Consider the following 15,000-nt stretch of genomic DNA (forward strand, 5'->3'; position numbering starts at 1 on the left):
ACATTTTCATCGAAGTTCATTAAATTGTTATGGTGATAAAGGCGGCCATTAATCAGGGACGGGCCGGTGATGGGACGCCACACCTGAGTCTCATTACCGGTAAACACGCCTCGTTAGTCCCTGCGCGGCCTCGTGTTGTCTGGCGCAGCGGAGGGAAGGAGGCATGGGCGAATAATAATTGAACCAGACGCTGACTAAACTAATCATACATCTCTTGAGTTAGTGAGGGAAATACTTAGTTGTCGGACTGCTGTGGAATATTAAGGGTTATTGTGTTTGTCAGAGAGAGAGAGAGAGAGAGAGAGAGAGAGAGAGAGAGAGAGAGAGAGAGAGAGAGAGGTTGTCTGTGGTAAACATTCAGAGTACTTTAAAAACTCCTGGCATGAACAGAGGAAGGGGGAAAGAAAAGAGCGTAATAGGAGGTTAATTCTTACTTTCCCAGGGTATAGAAGTGCTTAAGAAAACTTAGCAATTTTACGAAAAGGGGGGGAAAAAAAAAGGCGTCCTATAAAGTTGTAAGTGGTTATGGGAATATTTGTCTGGCAGTGAATGTGAATGAAGACAGTTAAATGTACGTACTTAAGGAACGATAGGTAACTGTGTAATTTGTCAGTCTCTTAATTAAGGAGGGAGGGGGCTGCTGCTGCTTGTTCTTTCTTTGTGTTCCCTTTTGTATGCCTTATTTTTTACTTTACTAGTTCTTTCTTTGTGTTCCCTTGGTATGCCTTACTTTTTCACTTTACTAGTTCTTTCTTTGTGTTCCCTATTGTATGCGTTACATTTTACTTTACTATTTTTTTCTTTGTGTTCCCTTTGTATGCCTTATTTTTTTTACCTTTACTAGTTCTTTCTTTGTGTTCCCTTTGTATGCCTTATTTTTTACTTTACTAGTTCTTTCTTTGTGTTCCCTTTGTATGCCTTACTTTTTACTTTACTAGTTCTTTCTTTGTGTTCCCTTTGTATGCTTTACTTTTTACTTTACTAGTTCTTTCTTTGTGTTCCCTTTGTATGCCTTACTTTTTACTTTACTAGTTCTTTCTTTGTGTTCCCTTTGTATGCCTTACTTTTTACTTTACTAGTTCTTTCTTTGTGTTCCCTTTGTATGCCTTACTTTTTACTTTACTAGTTCTTTCTTTGTGTTCCCTTTGTATGCCTTACTTTTTACTTTACCTTTGATTCTCTTGTACTTTTCGTTTATATAATTTTTTGCTATAATTCCTTACCTCTGATTGTCTTGTCCTTTTTACTTACAATTCTTAGCTGTAACTCTTCGCCTTTGATTCTTTTATTTTTCTTGCTTATAATTCTTAGTTGTGTTTCATTTCCTCCCGTATGCATTCACAAAGCATCTTAGGAACACCGCTTGCTGGAGACAAGATAACATAGCGACCCACATCCTCAGATATCTCGGTATTACTAATCTTTTCGAGGGTGTTTTCGTGATTCTGGTGACACTTTAACAAATAATTCTGCATCATCAATTGAGATAACACCGAAGTGAACGCGACTTACCTTCTCCGTGGCCTTTGAAAACCTAACCTAACCTAAATGGAACGCGACTGATTTTCCCTGTAGCTTTGAAAACATAACCTAACCTCACCTAACCTTAACCTAACCTAACGTAACCTAACCTAGCCTTTGAAAACCTAACCTAACCTAACTTAACCTAACCAAAACAGTGCCCAGCGTGAGGGCTTCGCTTCTTGATGTGCTGTACACTACCTCAGCAAAGCAATCATTACACATGCCTCGATTCTAGCAATGATCACGTCATACGCAGAAATTTACCACCCGGATCTTGCATCAGAGAGAGAGAGAGAGAGAGAGAGAGAGAGAGAGAGAGAGAGAGAGAGAGAGTGGGGTAGTGCGTTCTTGTGTCAGGCATCTCAGTTACTTCCTCTCTCTCTCTCTCTCTCTCTCTCTCTCTCTCTCTCTCTCTCTCTCTCTCTCTCTCTCTCTCTCTCTCTCTCTCTCTCTCGCCAGGCCCAGACAGCTTGGCTTTGCGGTGCACGTGACATTTGTGGGGTGCCAGCTTGTCCGTCACTCAGCCAGGTGGACCGCCGCTCATTGGGTGCCACTCGTATTTACTTGTCCTTCATCCTACTTCTTTCTTCCTTCCTTCCTTCTCTTGTACTTCTCTTTTTTCTTCATATTTCTTTCTCGTTGTACTTGTTTCTTACTTCTTTCGTTCTTTCTCTTGCACCTTCCTTCCCTCCCGCCTCTCTTCTTTCTCATTCTTGTCTCCCTCCTACTTCTCTTCTCTCTTTCTGCTTCTTTTTTCTTACACGTTGTTGTCTTCCTTTTGCTTCTCCTTTCTTTCTTATTTTTTTCCTTCCTGCTTCTTTTCTCTTTGTATGTGTCTTTCTTTCACTTATCTCTCTTTCTTCTTCCTATCTTTTGTACTTGTTTTCTTCCTACTTTCTCTTTGTTTTTTTTTTCTTCCTTTCTCCCGTTGTGTCTGACTCCCTCTTAGTTCTTTCCTCCTTTCCTCTTTTCTTTCTCTTCCTTTTGTTCAGTTCTTCTCTCTCTTCCTTCACTTGTTCCTGCTTGCCATGTTTGTTTTATTTATTTTTTTTTATTTTCTTTCTCTTTCTTTCTCTTTCTTTCTCTTTTTCTTACCTCGCCTATCTCTACCAGCCCCCTCCCCCTCTCTCTCTCTCTCTCTCTCTCTCTCTCTCTCTCTCTCTCTCTCTCTCTCTCTCTCTCTCTCTCTCTCTCTCTCTCTCTCTCTCTCTCTCTCTCTCTCTCTCTCTCTTGTATCTACCTCAGCCTTCCTACACACACACACACACACACACACCATCATCTTTGTGTCCTAATCATCCCCACCAGCTCATCTAATGCCTCCAGTCAGGTACAGCAGGACACACACACTTCCCTGCCTGCTCTCTACCCGCCCCTTGCCTCGTCCCTTCCCCTCCCGCCCCTCCCTGCCCATCCACCCGTGAGCCCTAGGTGGAGGGTAGTATTTCCATCAAACCGGCGCTGCACTAAAGGTCATGTCGCAGGGGCAAACATTGTGGCAGGTAACTTAGGCAGAGGGAGACATGAGAGATTTAAGGAGGTCAGCTAGATATGCTCTGAAAAGTTGTAATGCTGTCGAGATATGAACTGCCCCCGTGTGGTTAGTCTTGGTTTGTTAGTCACTGTTTGTTTGCCTGTCCATGTGTCATTCATGTTTATCTCTCTGTAATGACGGACATATTAAACGTTTTAAGGTAACATTTGTGCATTGGGTCATCCGGGAAACGCTCGTGTTGTTACAGGAATGGAGGGGGAAGTGGTGGAATATAAGAACATAAGGGGAGCTGCAAGAAGCCATTAGGCGTACACGTGGCAGTCCCTTTATAAAACATCCCTACCTGCTTCCACTCATCATCCCCATCTATAACATAAATCCATCAGATCGTACAAGTGGCAGTCCCTTTATAAAACATTCCTACCTGCTTCCACTCATCATCCCCATCTATAACATAAATCCATCAGATCGCAAAGCTTCACTATTGACTCGATACTAACAACCTGACAACTGAGTCTCCTCCATTGATCTACCACTCTATTTGAGAACCAGTTATAAAAGCTTCCGTAGCAGATGGTAATATCAGATAGGCCCTTATTCGTAAAACATTCCAGCGGCTTATCCTGCAGGGGGAAGTTACTGAAGTTTCTACGAGTACTTTTAAAGAATCCAGTGGCCGTTTAGCAAGGATGTTATCAACTGAAGAAAAGAAAACACCTATGAGAACCCCAGTAATCATCTTTGCGACCTTTGAAAAACGGTCCTTATGAGAGAGCAGAGCGTTTAAGAATACGGGGCATAAAGGTGATGGAATGAAGTGGGGAGTGATGGAACTGTGTCAAGTGTAGCCATGTAAGGTGAATTGGTGACGGAAACTGGCGGAAGGCGAGACTGGGAGAGAGTAGATGAGTGTGGCAGATGTGGTGGAAGCAAGAGAAAGACCTGCAGTGAGATGAGAGGACGAGTATATGTGAGAGGCGAGGGTATAGGAAAATGAGAGGATTAGGGCTCGCAGGGAGGGAACGCAGGCAGGCAGACAGGCACAGGAATGAATAAAGGCTTTGATGTTGCGTCCATCTCCTGAAGGGGGAGTTCTTGGTAGAAGCGTCATGAGTTTATAGATGAATTAAGTTGAAGGAAAATTTGCTGTGAGAGAGAGAGAGAGAGAGAGAGAGAGAGAGAGAGAGAGAGAGAGAGAGAGAGAGAGAGAGAGAGAGAGAGAGGAAATAAAAGCTGGAGGTTAATTATGTCTTTTCTAAGCTACAGATATTCAAAACACTGAATTACACACACCCCCCAAAAAAATAAAATAAATAAATAGATAAATGAAATAAATAAATAAAATAAAATAAAATAAAATATAAAATAAAATAAAATACATAATATGAACATCTAAAAAGTTGCAGGGGATTACGGGAGAAGCCGTCGAGTAATAAAAGGCTTAAAGACCTGCTCTGGATTCTAAATGTCATCGTTTCCCTCTTGCATCGGATACACCTGATGAAATGGGCATGCTGGAGGCAAGGAAACAGTGGCACACGGAGGAAGACCGCCACGCTATTGGATCAAATCTGCACTGGATTCTAAGAGTCATTGTCTCCCTCTTGCATTGGTTACTTAGCGCATATACCTAATGAAATGCATATCGGTGGTGAAGTGCAGTTTTGAGGGAGAAAAATAGGTCAAATGGAGGAAGACTGCCACACTGGGTAAAATCTTAGAGGGGAAGTGCACCACAGTCACAGACTCTGTTATGCCGTGGGGAACAGTTGTGCAGGCCTCGCGTCCACGTGCTGCGGTGCCTGACCAAAGAAGAGGAGCCCCGTGACACGCCGCGAAACATCTGCTTTACTCCCCGCTAGCGATCGACAGACATGCACTGACGGAGGCTCCATTGCGTCACGGATGGAGGCAGAGTCACAGCCACGGCAGGTCCAGGAGGGACAGGCAGCGGCCTTGTTCGACACCTGGGAGACTTCGAGCGTCAGTGGTGGAGGGCAAGACATGTTCAGGGTGTTCGACAAGGTAGTACAAGCCAGAGTGCCTGGAGGACATTGTGAGTTGCACTAGACGGGAGGAATTGAGGTGTGTCGGAGGTGTCCAGGTAACGCAGCAGCAACACTAAGGCTGGGAAGGGGACACCTGCTGCCAGCCAGGGGCACCCTCGCGATGAGTCACGTGAAGAGGGTGGAGGCGGTGCAGAAATGCACAAGAACAAACAGCGATAAAATCCAGGAGGGATACTAGCGGGGGAGAACAGCAGGGTCCGTTCCCAGCGAAGAGACGAGTGGTTGATGCAGGAAATGTTCAGGCAGTCATGGGAGATTGGTTTCGAAAATGATGAACGGGAAGTGTGTCTGCTCAACATGCACTGGACCGAAAGTAAAAGAAGTTGTAGGGGGCGCCCGGGTTTGAACCGGGGACCTCTCGATCTGCAGTCGAATGCTCTACCACTGAGCTACACCCCCACATACAGGCAGCCCCATACAACACGTACTGGTTAGGTTTCGTCACCTCGCACCTGTTCGAAAACATTCGCTAAATGAAAAACAATAACTAGGGGGCGCCCGGGTTTGAACCGGGGACCTCTCGATCTGCAGTCGAATGCTCTACCACTGAGCTACACCCCCCTTGGAAATAACGGAGTTGTGTTACTATTAAAAAGGACAGGTGTTTTGGTACACAATACACCTGTGACTCAGGTTGATGGCTCAGTCAGCGAGACTCGCAGGTGAACATGGGACAGCCCCGCCTCGCTCACCGCTTATTGGATGGATGGACATGTTTATTTATTACTTCATTAACAAGAAAACTGTGGGAATAAACACACACACACACACACACACACACACACACACACACACACACACACACACAAACACACACAAGAGATCTGACTGGAGTGATGGAAAGTTGCCAGCATGTGCAGGTCTTGTTTTACGGCGCCGGGACCCAGTAAGCCGGTGATGCTGAAAACGCTGCCTCGGGTCTGGAAAAAAAAAGGAAGCTAACGGAATGAAGACCGCCATTATCAAACAACCTGTTTCCTGAAGAACCTCGTCATGTAGAAAGATTGTATCACTTACTCGCAAACTCGCTGGGGTGAGTGTTCCATTTGTGAGTGGAGGGATAAAGATTGACTTGATAATATGACTTAAGACTCGGCCTCGTATTCTGCTTTCATGACACCACTGATAGTTCAACAACAATCCCGCATCATCAGCTGGAAGAAACACTCGTGAAAATCCAGCTGATCATCTCTGTGGCCTTTGAAAACTGTCCTTGTGAGAGAGCAAAGCCTTTCAGAATACTGGCTGTAGTGTAGAAACCATTACCTGCAACAGTCCGCGATAGGGAGCTTTGTATCACCTTCGGCAGGACAACACAGAAGGTGAGAGCAAGGCAGGTCTGATACTCGCTTGTATAACTAGAATAGAAGCCCTCGCCTACAGCAGTCAGGCGAGAGAGCATTGTATCACCTCGAGCTAGACAACAAGAGGTGAAAAAATAAAGGAAACTATTGATGTTCCCTCTCTGATATTCACTTACATATTTTTTTTTTCTTAGTAGATTCAGTTCAGCGTGATGTCATGTAAGAAAAATGAAAACTTTAACAATTTTCACTAATTACTAATCACTGTGAGACATCTGTTTTTATTCTTCAACCACCTCCGAACATTTGTACTGCCCAGAAATTGCAAAACGTATCTTTTTTTTTTTTTTTATCCCCTTCTTTCGTGTACTGTACGTGCTTATTAAGATTCCATGCGTTACTTTTAAAGTGTTGTGAATTATTGCATACCGCATTAAATAAATAAGATAAATAAATAAAGTTTCCATAAAAGGATTGCGGGAGTGGGGTGATTACCATGCTAACCAACCCCGCCAAGGAAACTCAAATACCACAATACAAAAAGTGATATTCAGTGAGATTCCTTACACTAAATTATCAGGAAAAGTTGAAAGATTAAGGACCGCGCAGGATTCGAACTTACGTAGCGCGACTCGAACACTTGTTGATGAAATTGTTATCCAAGAACGCGGAGAACCTTAAGAGAGAGAGAGAGAGAGAGAGAGAGAGAGAGAGAGAGAGAGAGAGAGTATTAACGATCACGAATTTAAATGACGTACAGTTATTGGTGACGTGGTTGTCTATAATGATAACAATAACAATCAACACAACAAGAAGTGACCTATATATGATAATTACACCCGGGGCAGTCAGTCACAAAAGCAATGACCCTGGACGACTTTTTTGACAACCATTACAATTCTCTCCATATCCTGCGTTACATTTTTGTCCAAGCCTCAAATGGTTCCCCCAGTGACCAAAATAACTTCATTACAACCCAGATCAGAATTCAGGTCAGGATGAGACAAAAAATGACGACTTAAGCTTCATAAAGTTAAATGTAATAGATAGGAAGGCAGTTCTCAAATGGAGTGATAGACGACTGGAATAGACTCAGTAATCAGATTGTTAGTGCCGAGTCATTAGGGAGCTTTAAAAGATAAGACAAATTTATGGCCGGGGATGATCGTGGAATTAAATAGGCGTGTTTTATACAGGGACTGCCACGCGTAGACCTGATGGCTTCCTGCAGCTCCCCGTGTTTTCTTATTCGACTGACCCACACTCACCTCCACTGTGTTTAGAGCGTTCCCTCAATCCGAAGTCCTGTGATCTAGGTTCTAGGGAGTCTCTGATAACTGATAGGGTTCCTGCAGGTGTCGCCTCAGGGCAGGACACACCAAATTGCATCGCTTCAGATCAGAGCGTAACCACAACACACTCACACTGAACTATCGAGTAATTGGTGTGGAGGCTGAAAGAAATCTGAGCTGCGGGAGAGAGGTGCCGTGTTGAGGAATCGAACCTGGGGCCAGAGCATGAAGGGCCACCACCATTACCGATTGAGCAGTACGTACACTCGCTGCTAAAGAGGGAATGTCGGAGCTTTCATGGGGGATCATTGCAAGACTACCTCCTCTTTCTTATCCTTATTCTGTCCACCTCTCTAATGCAAGAGTTAACCAGTATCATCAACGTTTCATCCCTTTTTTCTAGTAAACTCTGGAACTCCCTGCCTGTTTTATGTATTTCCTTCTTTCTATGATTTGAACCTTTTTGAAGACAGAAGTTTCAAGACATCCTGAAATTTTGGAGTCCCCCTGGCTTTTCACTTTAGGGACCTCAGAAGGCTTTTTTTTTTTTTTTCTTTCTTTCTCTCTCGTATTGTTGCCCTAGACCAGTGCCCTTCTACGTAAAGGGAACCAAAGGACGCAAGACTGAAGGAAAAACGTTAAGCAGAGGAAGTGAATGAAGGTTACCGAGGTGACTTGACTTGTGACCGCCAGTGCACCGCGTAATGAACCGTTTGTTGTCTTGATGCTTGAAACTCACTAATTCCAGTGGGCGACTCAAGACACTACACATTAACCATCTAATTGCCATCACTCGCAGGGCTGTTAACCTGAAGCCAGTGAATGAGGCAGGAAACATCTAATCAGACTAACTAGTGATAATGATAATACTGATTCTGTTTCTGTGTTTTACGTCTGAAGGCAAAGTTATATAGAAAATGATTGATGATAATTTATACATATTAATAATACCTAGAAAAATTAATAAAGAAAATAAGCATAAATTAGTGAATAAATAACAAAAAGACGTGGGTATCAAGAACTAATAACATTAATAATACCTCTTTTTACTTTCTCCCGCAGATGTTAGTAGTTAAATGCCAAACCAATTAGCACAGAGATAGATACAAATTATAATGAGAACAAAAAGAAAAGAAAAAAAAATACCTGAACTCAATTAAGGAAGCAGGTAATGGCCAGTAATGATAATAATGATGAAGTGTACTTATCTTCCAGGCTCAGGCAGCTTAGGTAGTTAAAAAAAAAAAGAAAGAAAAAAAACAATCAACAAAGGACATTAATGAATACAAATTAAATGCAACACAAAATTCAAAACAAAATATGAAAGTTGCTGTAATAAAGGATAAACCGTGCAATTAAATACACTTACAAATGATAAATAAATACTGTTACTAGATAATATTAATGCCAATACTGATAATGAGAGACGTATCTTTATTTGATTATTTATGTACTTATTTTTAGTTTACTAATTTAGTTTATATCTATCTTTTCATGTACCTATAATCATCTATCTATCTGTTTATCTATCTATCTCTCTATCAATATTTATCTATTTATTTATTTTCTTTGTTAACCACGTAACACACCAAACATGAAAACACTAAACATACAAACAAACAAGATGCACAAACAAACACCACCACCCTCCCTTCATTAACAAACAAACTGCTAACATGTAACTATAACCATCATATTGATTTTTATTAATTAATTCATTCATTCAATCATTCATTTTGGTGCATGCGTGCGTGCTTACGTGACCCAAACTGAACAAGAAGGAATAACATGCAACCTTTGAGCTAGGGACATCAAAGAGAGAGAGAGAGAGAGAGAGAGAGAGAGAGAGAGAGAGAGAGAGAGAGAGAGAGAGAGAGAGAGAGAGTGTAAGCACCGTTCGCCGTTCGTTCGTTCGTTCGTCTCTGTAGCAGGCGTTATAGACACAAGCAGTACACGTAATGATTTGTCACCGTTGCCGTCATTCATCACCCCACACTTATTTATTTATTTATTTATTTTTATCCTCTGACTATGCATGAGAAAAAAACTGGGAAAAAATAATAGGAAAATGATAGAAACTTGATTGTATATACATTATGGAAAAATTGGTGTGTGTGTGTGTGTGTGTGTGTGTGTGTGTGTGTGTGTTAGAGATTACTTTGTTGGAATGAATGTCTTCTTGTGTTACGGTGATTCAGAGAGAGAGAGAGAGAGAGAGAGAGAGAGAGAGAGAGAGAGAGAGAGAGAGAGACCGCTGTTCACACTATGTAAACTGGAAATGTTGACGCAGGTGTATTGCTCTCTCTCTCTCTCTCTCTCTCTCTCTCTCTCTCTCTCTCTCTCTCTCTCTCTCTCTCTCTCTCTCTCTCCTTTTCTCTTCCATGTTGTGTTGTATACGTTAATTTGCATATCTCTTCTTTACCACCACCACCACCACCACCACCACCACCACTAACACTTCCTCAACCATTCCTCCTCCTCTTAGACCCACCACTCACCACCACCCATCTCCACCCCCTCCCACCCCTCCACACACACACACACACACACACACACGGTAGCGGTAACCTGTATAGATGTGTGTGTTCTCTGGCCTCACGCAGGGTCGGGAGGAGGTGCGGCTGCTGCTGGAGACACGAGAGGAGGCGGAGGTGTGGGTTGGGATGCTGCAAGTCACGGCGGTGTCTCGCTCCCTGCAGCTGGAGGGGCTCAACCTGGAGTGTGGAGCGGCAGGTGAGTGATGGTAATGGTGGTGCTGGTGGTGGTGAACTGTGGTTGTGATGTTGGTTGTGTTGTGGTTGTGATGTTAGTGGTGTAGTGTGGTGTGTGGTGCTGTGTGGTTTGTGGTTGTGGTAGTGTAGTGTAGTGTGCTGTGGTGTGTGGTTGCGGTGCTGTGTGGTGTGTGTGCTTGTGCGTGTTGGGGGTGGATAGGTGGGGTAATGTTGGATGGTGTTGACTGGTGTTGGGTAAGGTCATGATACTAAGTAGGAAGAGTAAGCGGTAGTGAATGAATGAGTAGGACTGGGACACAGGACAGAAACAATAAGAATAAGTTGAATTGAATGAATGAATTGAGTTGAGTGAGGAAGTGAGTGCGTACGATTAGGATACAAGACAGAAAGAAAGTAAGAATGAGTTGAGTGAATGATTGAGTGAGTGAGTGAGTGAGTGAGTGAGCGAGTGACTGAGGGAGTAAACACAGGTGGGACACAGGACAAAAAGAAATAAAAGTAAGTTGAATCTAGTGAATGAGCGAGAGTTGATTTGAGTGTATGTGCGAGTGAGCAGAGTAGGAGCAACAAAGTATGGGTTGGTTGAAATGAGTGAGTGAGCGAGTGAGTGTGTTTTATTAAGTGAAGAAGAGTAACTTTGCCATGAGCCGGCCGAGGGAGAAGTGAAAATGAGTGCAAAATACGAACTGTCAATGTATATAAAAGAAAGGAGAGCGAATATTTATGATGCAAAAAAAAAAAAAGGAAATAATAATGATGATAAGAACAAAAGCTGATGGAGAAAATGATATGCAGAGAAGAAAGAAAATGAGTGTAAAATGTAACATGCTAATGAAGAAAAAAAACAGAAAAGAAGAAAACAGTGAATAGGAAGAAAATTTTCGTGTTTTGATTAATACTTTTGATGTGAAAGAAAAAAAAAGAGGAAAAGGAAGCAGAGTAAAAGTGAAGATGAAATGAAATACGAACACAAATGAGAAGATATGAAAAAAAAAATAATAATAATAAAATTGCAACTTGAGATAATGTGTAAAAAAAAAAACAAAGATTTATGAGAGAAGAGAAGTAACTTGAGCACTATTAAGAATCAGATATGTAGGTATAGATATAATATATTCAGTCACCCATTGTTAGTTTTGTTAGTCATGTAATTACCGTGCGTTGACTGACAGAGACGAGAAATAGGTAGAGATGACTGGTGGAGGTTGTCTTGCAGTGAAATCATATAGAACTGATGATGATGATGATGGTGATGGTAGTGGTCATGGCGGTGGTGGTGGTGATGGTGGTGGTAACAGTAGATGATATGATAAGTCTCACAATACACGGACTTAAAGAAATGTACAGGTAGATAGACAGGTAAACATAGACATTGAACACACAGGTATGAATAAAAGGAGCGAAACTTATCTTACTCTTTTCCCCTTTCCTCTTTTTCTTTTCTCTGTCTCTCTCTGTCTCTGTCTGTCTCTCTCTGTTTCTGTCTGTCTCTGTCTGTCTCTCTCTGTTTCTGTCTGTCTCTGTCTGTCTCTCTCTGTTTCTGTCTGTCTCTGTCTGTCTCTCTCTGTTTCTCTCTCTCTCTCTCTCTCTCTCTCTCTCTCTCTCTCTCTCTCTCTCTCTCTCTCTCTCTCTCTCTCTCTCTCTCTGTTGCCACAAAATTCCCACGCCTCTGTCCACTTTTCTTTTCAGTATATAGAAATTGAAAGTGCTGTTTTTTTTTTCTTTTTTTTTTCGCTTTAAGTTGTGTAAGATAAGATTCATTGTATTTGCACACCAGACATGGGTAAGAAAATAGAAGAAGGAAGATACGTAAGTAGGTAGGAAAGTAGAGAGAGAGAGAGAGAGAGAGAGAGAGAGAGAGAGAGAGAGTTGCAGAAGTCTCCCTATCATTACTCACAAAACAGTAATAGCAGTAATTTATGACAGATGGTTTCGTCTTTACTACACTTTCCCTTCTCACCACCCCGATCCTTTCTCCTCCCCCTCTCCCCTTTAACTACTACAAATCCCTCCTTAAAAGCCAATAAAGGAACACGTTGTAGAATGAAGGAAAAGGATAAATGTATAGGGGTGTGTGTGTGTGTGTGTGTGTGTGTGTGTGTGTGTGTGTGTGTGTGTGTGTGTGTGTGTGTGTGTGTGTGTGCGCGCGCGCACGGCCTCACACCTGTACGAGTTTCCGCTACACCGTCGATCACTGTTGCACCTGCCGCTTGCGTGTGTGTGTGTGTGTGTGTGTGTGTGTGTGTGTGTGTGTGTGTGTGTGTGTGTGTGTGTGTGTGTGTGTGTGTCATCTGGTTCTTGTAATGAGCCCTCACCATTCTTCAAAGCACTGTCTTATTGCCCGTCGCTCCTGTCTATCTATCTGTCTGCCTGCCTGTCTGTCTGCCTACTTGTCTGTCTGTCTGTCACGTGTTGCTTCCTCCTCCAGAATGTTTCCCGCTAGGTGGCGAGGGCGTGGCGGGGGCGGAGGGGAGCTGCATGGAGAGGGACCCGGGCGAGGACGAGGATGAGGAAGACGCCGAGGAAGACGAGGAGCGGAGTACCCAAGAAACCCTCGCTAATTTGATCGACCTTCTGCAACCTTTCTATTGTAATTTTCACCTTGTTGCACCTGTACCTGTCCCTCCACACCCGTCTGCTGTGTCTTTCCACTTGCCTGTCTATCTGTCTGTCTGTTTGCCTGTCTGTTCACTGTCTTCCTACACCCAGTAGCCTGTCTGTTTTATTTTTTTTCTCTCTTTTTCACTCTGTCCGTAATCTTGTTTTTGTCTATGCTTGGTTGATTTATCTTGCTCGCCTGTCTGTCTGTTTGTCTGTATGAGTGGTGGGTTGTCTGTCTGTATGTCTGTATGCTCAGTTTCTTGGTATCTATCTTTCCAGTACCATCACACACACACACACACGCACACACGCACACACACACACACACACACACACACACACACACACACACACACACACACACACACACACACACACACACACTGACCACCTGCCCATGTCCTTCCTGCAGGCGGAGATGATGTCGGAAGTGGAAGCTCCTGCGATGCGGAGAGTCCTGAGGAGGAGGAGGAAGAGGAGGAGGAGGAGGAAGAAGAAGAGGAGACCAGGCTAGAAGGAAGAGGAAGAGCCCAGAAGGAAGGTTGCTCCACCCCCTCCCTCTCCTCCCCCTACACCGCCATGGTAGAGGGGACCGAGGTGCGTCTCCGCCACCCGCCGCGCCTCTCTCCTGACGAGGACGCCGGCAGGAGGGAGTTGCTGCAGCAGATGTTGACCACCAAGTCCCTGCTGGAGAAGAAGCAGAAGAACCGTCGCTCTGGGGTAACTATTTTGTTTGAATTTTATCTTCTTTATTTATGTCTTCATTTTTCTCCTTATTCATCTATTTATTTTTCATTTTTTTTATTTATTTATACTTATTTTTTCTATTTTCACCTATTAAGTTTTTGTTATTTTTGTTTTATTCTATTTTATTTATTTACTTTTTATTGATTTGTCTATTCATTGACTGATTAGTTTTTTTTTTTATTTATTTATTCATATTTTTTTCAGTTTTTACCTATTTAGCTGTTATTTTTATTTTACATTTATTTTCCATTTCATCTATTTACTTCTTACTTTCTTTATTTATTCAGTAAGAAGGCTTCTGACCACGGACAACAAAACTGCTACAAAAATAACCTACTTGTATTTATATTTCGTTACAGTCATCTTAGTTATGCATATTTCATTTCACTTTCTTATTTATATATTTTTTTGTAAGAAGGGTTCTGGCCAAGGGTAACTTAACTTATAAAAAAAATAAATAAAATGGCCACTTGCATATGTATTTAGTAATAGTTGTGTTTATTTGCCTTTTATGAGTATACGTAATTTGGGATTGGAATTGAATGTTGTCTGTACACCTTCATTCATGCGAGGACTGCTCACCTGTAATAGACTTATATGCTTCTGAACTATACCATTAATACGATATTCATGCCATACTTTAGAGGCAGTGGCCCTTGTGTGTGTGTGTGTGTGTGTGTGTGTGTGTGTGTGTGTGTGTGTGTGTGTGTGTGTGTGTAAGAAGTTTGTACTCATTTCATTACTTGCAGAATTGTAGTACTGAACTTTGATTTCAGTCAATCAACTGTTTAAGAAAATTGTTCGTATAATTTCATATTGAGTAAAAGTTTTTTTATTTCTGCTGTTATTTCATTTCATTTGTCTTATTTTTCGATTAACTACTACTACTACTACTACTACTACTACTACTACTACTACTACTACTACTACTACTACTACTACTACTACTACTACACTACTACTACTACTACTACTACTACTACTACTACTACTACTACTACTACTACTACTACTACCACCACCACCACCACCACCGCCACCGCCATAACTCCTCCTCATTCTAAAGCCCTTTTAACTATCACCACCACGACCACCACCACTACAGCCAGCACCACATTGCAGGCGGGGGCGTGGGCGGTGACGGCAGGCGAGATAGAGAACGAGTATGACAGGGCGCAGCACGAGGCCCAGCTGTCTGCGCTGCGCAAAGCTGTCATCCTGCGCCAGAGGAAGAAC

The 15,000-nt window shown here is 42.6% G+C and overlaps 1 protein-coding gene and 2 non-coding genes across 11 annotated transcripts in view; 1 reads left to right on the forward strand and 2 right to left on the reverse strand.

Annotated features, from left to right (window-relative positions):
* LOC135116110 (uncharacterized) overlaps positions 1–15,000 on the forward strand; it is a 176,208-nt gene that overhangs the window by 64,358 nt on the left and 96,850 nt on the right. For 8 of the 9 annotated variants that reach the window (XR_010276183.1, XR_010276179.1, XM_064033327.1 and 5 more), the window contains 4 exons: positions 10,288–10,417; positions 12,845–13,006; positions 13,430–13,737; positions 14,887–15,000. The exon at positions 14,887–15,000 is cut by the window's right edge and continues 15 nt beyond it. Coding sequence is in view for 7 of the 9 variants with exons in the window: in XM_064033327.1 (XP_063889397.1) it covers positions 10,288–10,417; positions 12,845–13,006; positions 13,430–13,737; positions 14,887–15,000 (714 nt within the window). In the remaining 2 variants the exon portion in view is untranslated. The remainder of the gene's footprint in view (positions 1–10,287; positions 10,418–12,844; positions 13,007–13,429; positions 13,738–14,886) is intronic. The other variant, XM_064033363.1, reaches the window with a different exon arrangement.
* On the reverse strand, positions 5,416–5,487 carry Trnac-gca (transfer RNA cysteine (anticodon GCA)). Its single transcript has one exon. It is a non-coding gene; the product is annotated as a tRNA-Cys (tRNA).
* Trnac-gca (transfer RNA cysteine (anticodon GCA)) lies at positions 5,578–5,649 on the reverse strand. Its single transcript has one exon. It is a non-coding gene; the product is annotated as a tRNA-Cys (tRNA).

The sequence above is a fragment of the Scylla paramamosain genome, chromosome 3 (assembly GCF_035594125.1).
Source record: "Scylla paramamosain isolate STU-SP2022 chromosome 3, ASM3559412v1, whole genome shotgun sequence".
Taxonomy (NCBI): Eukaryota; Metazoa; Arthropoda; class Malacostraca; order Decapoda; family Portunidae; genus Scylla; species Scylla paramamosain.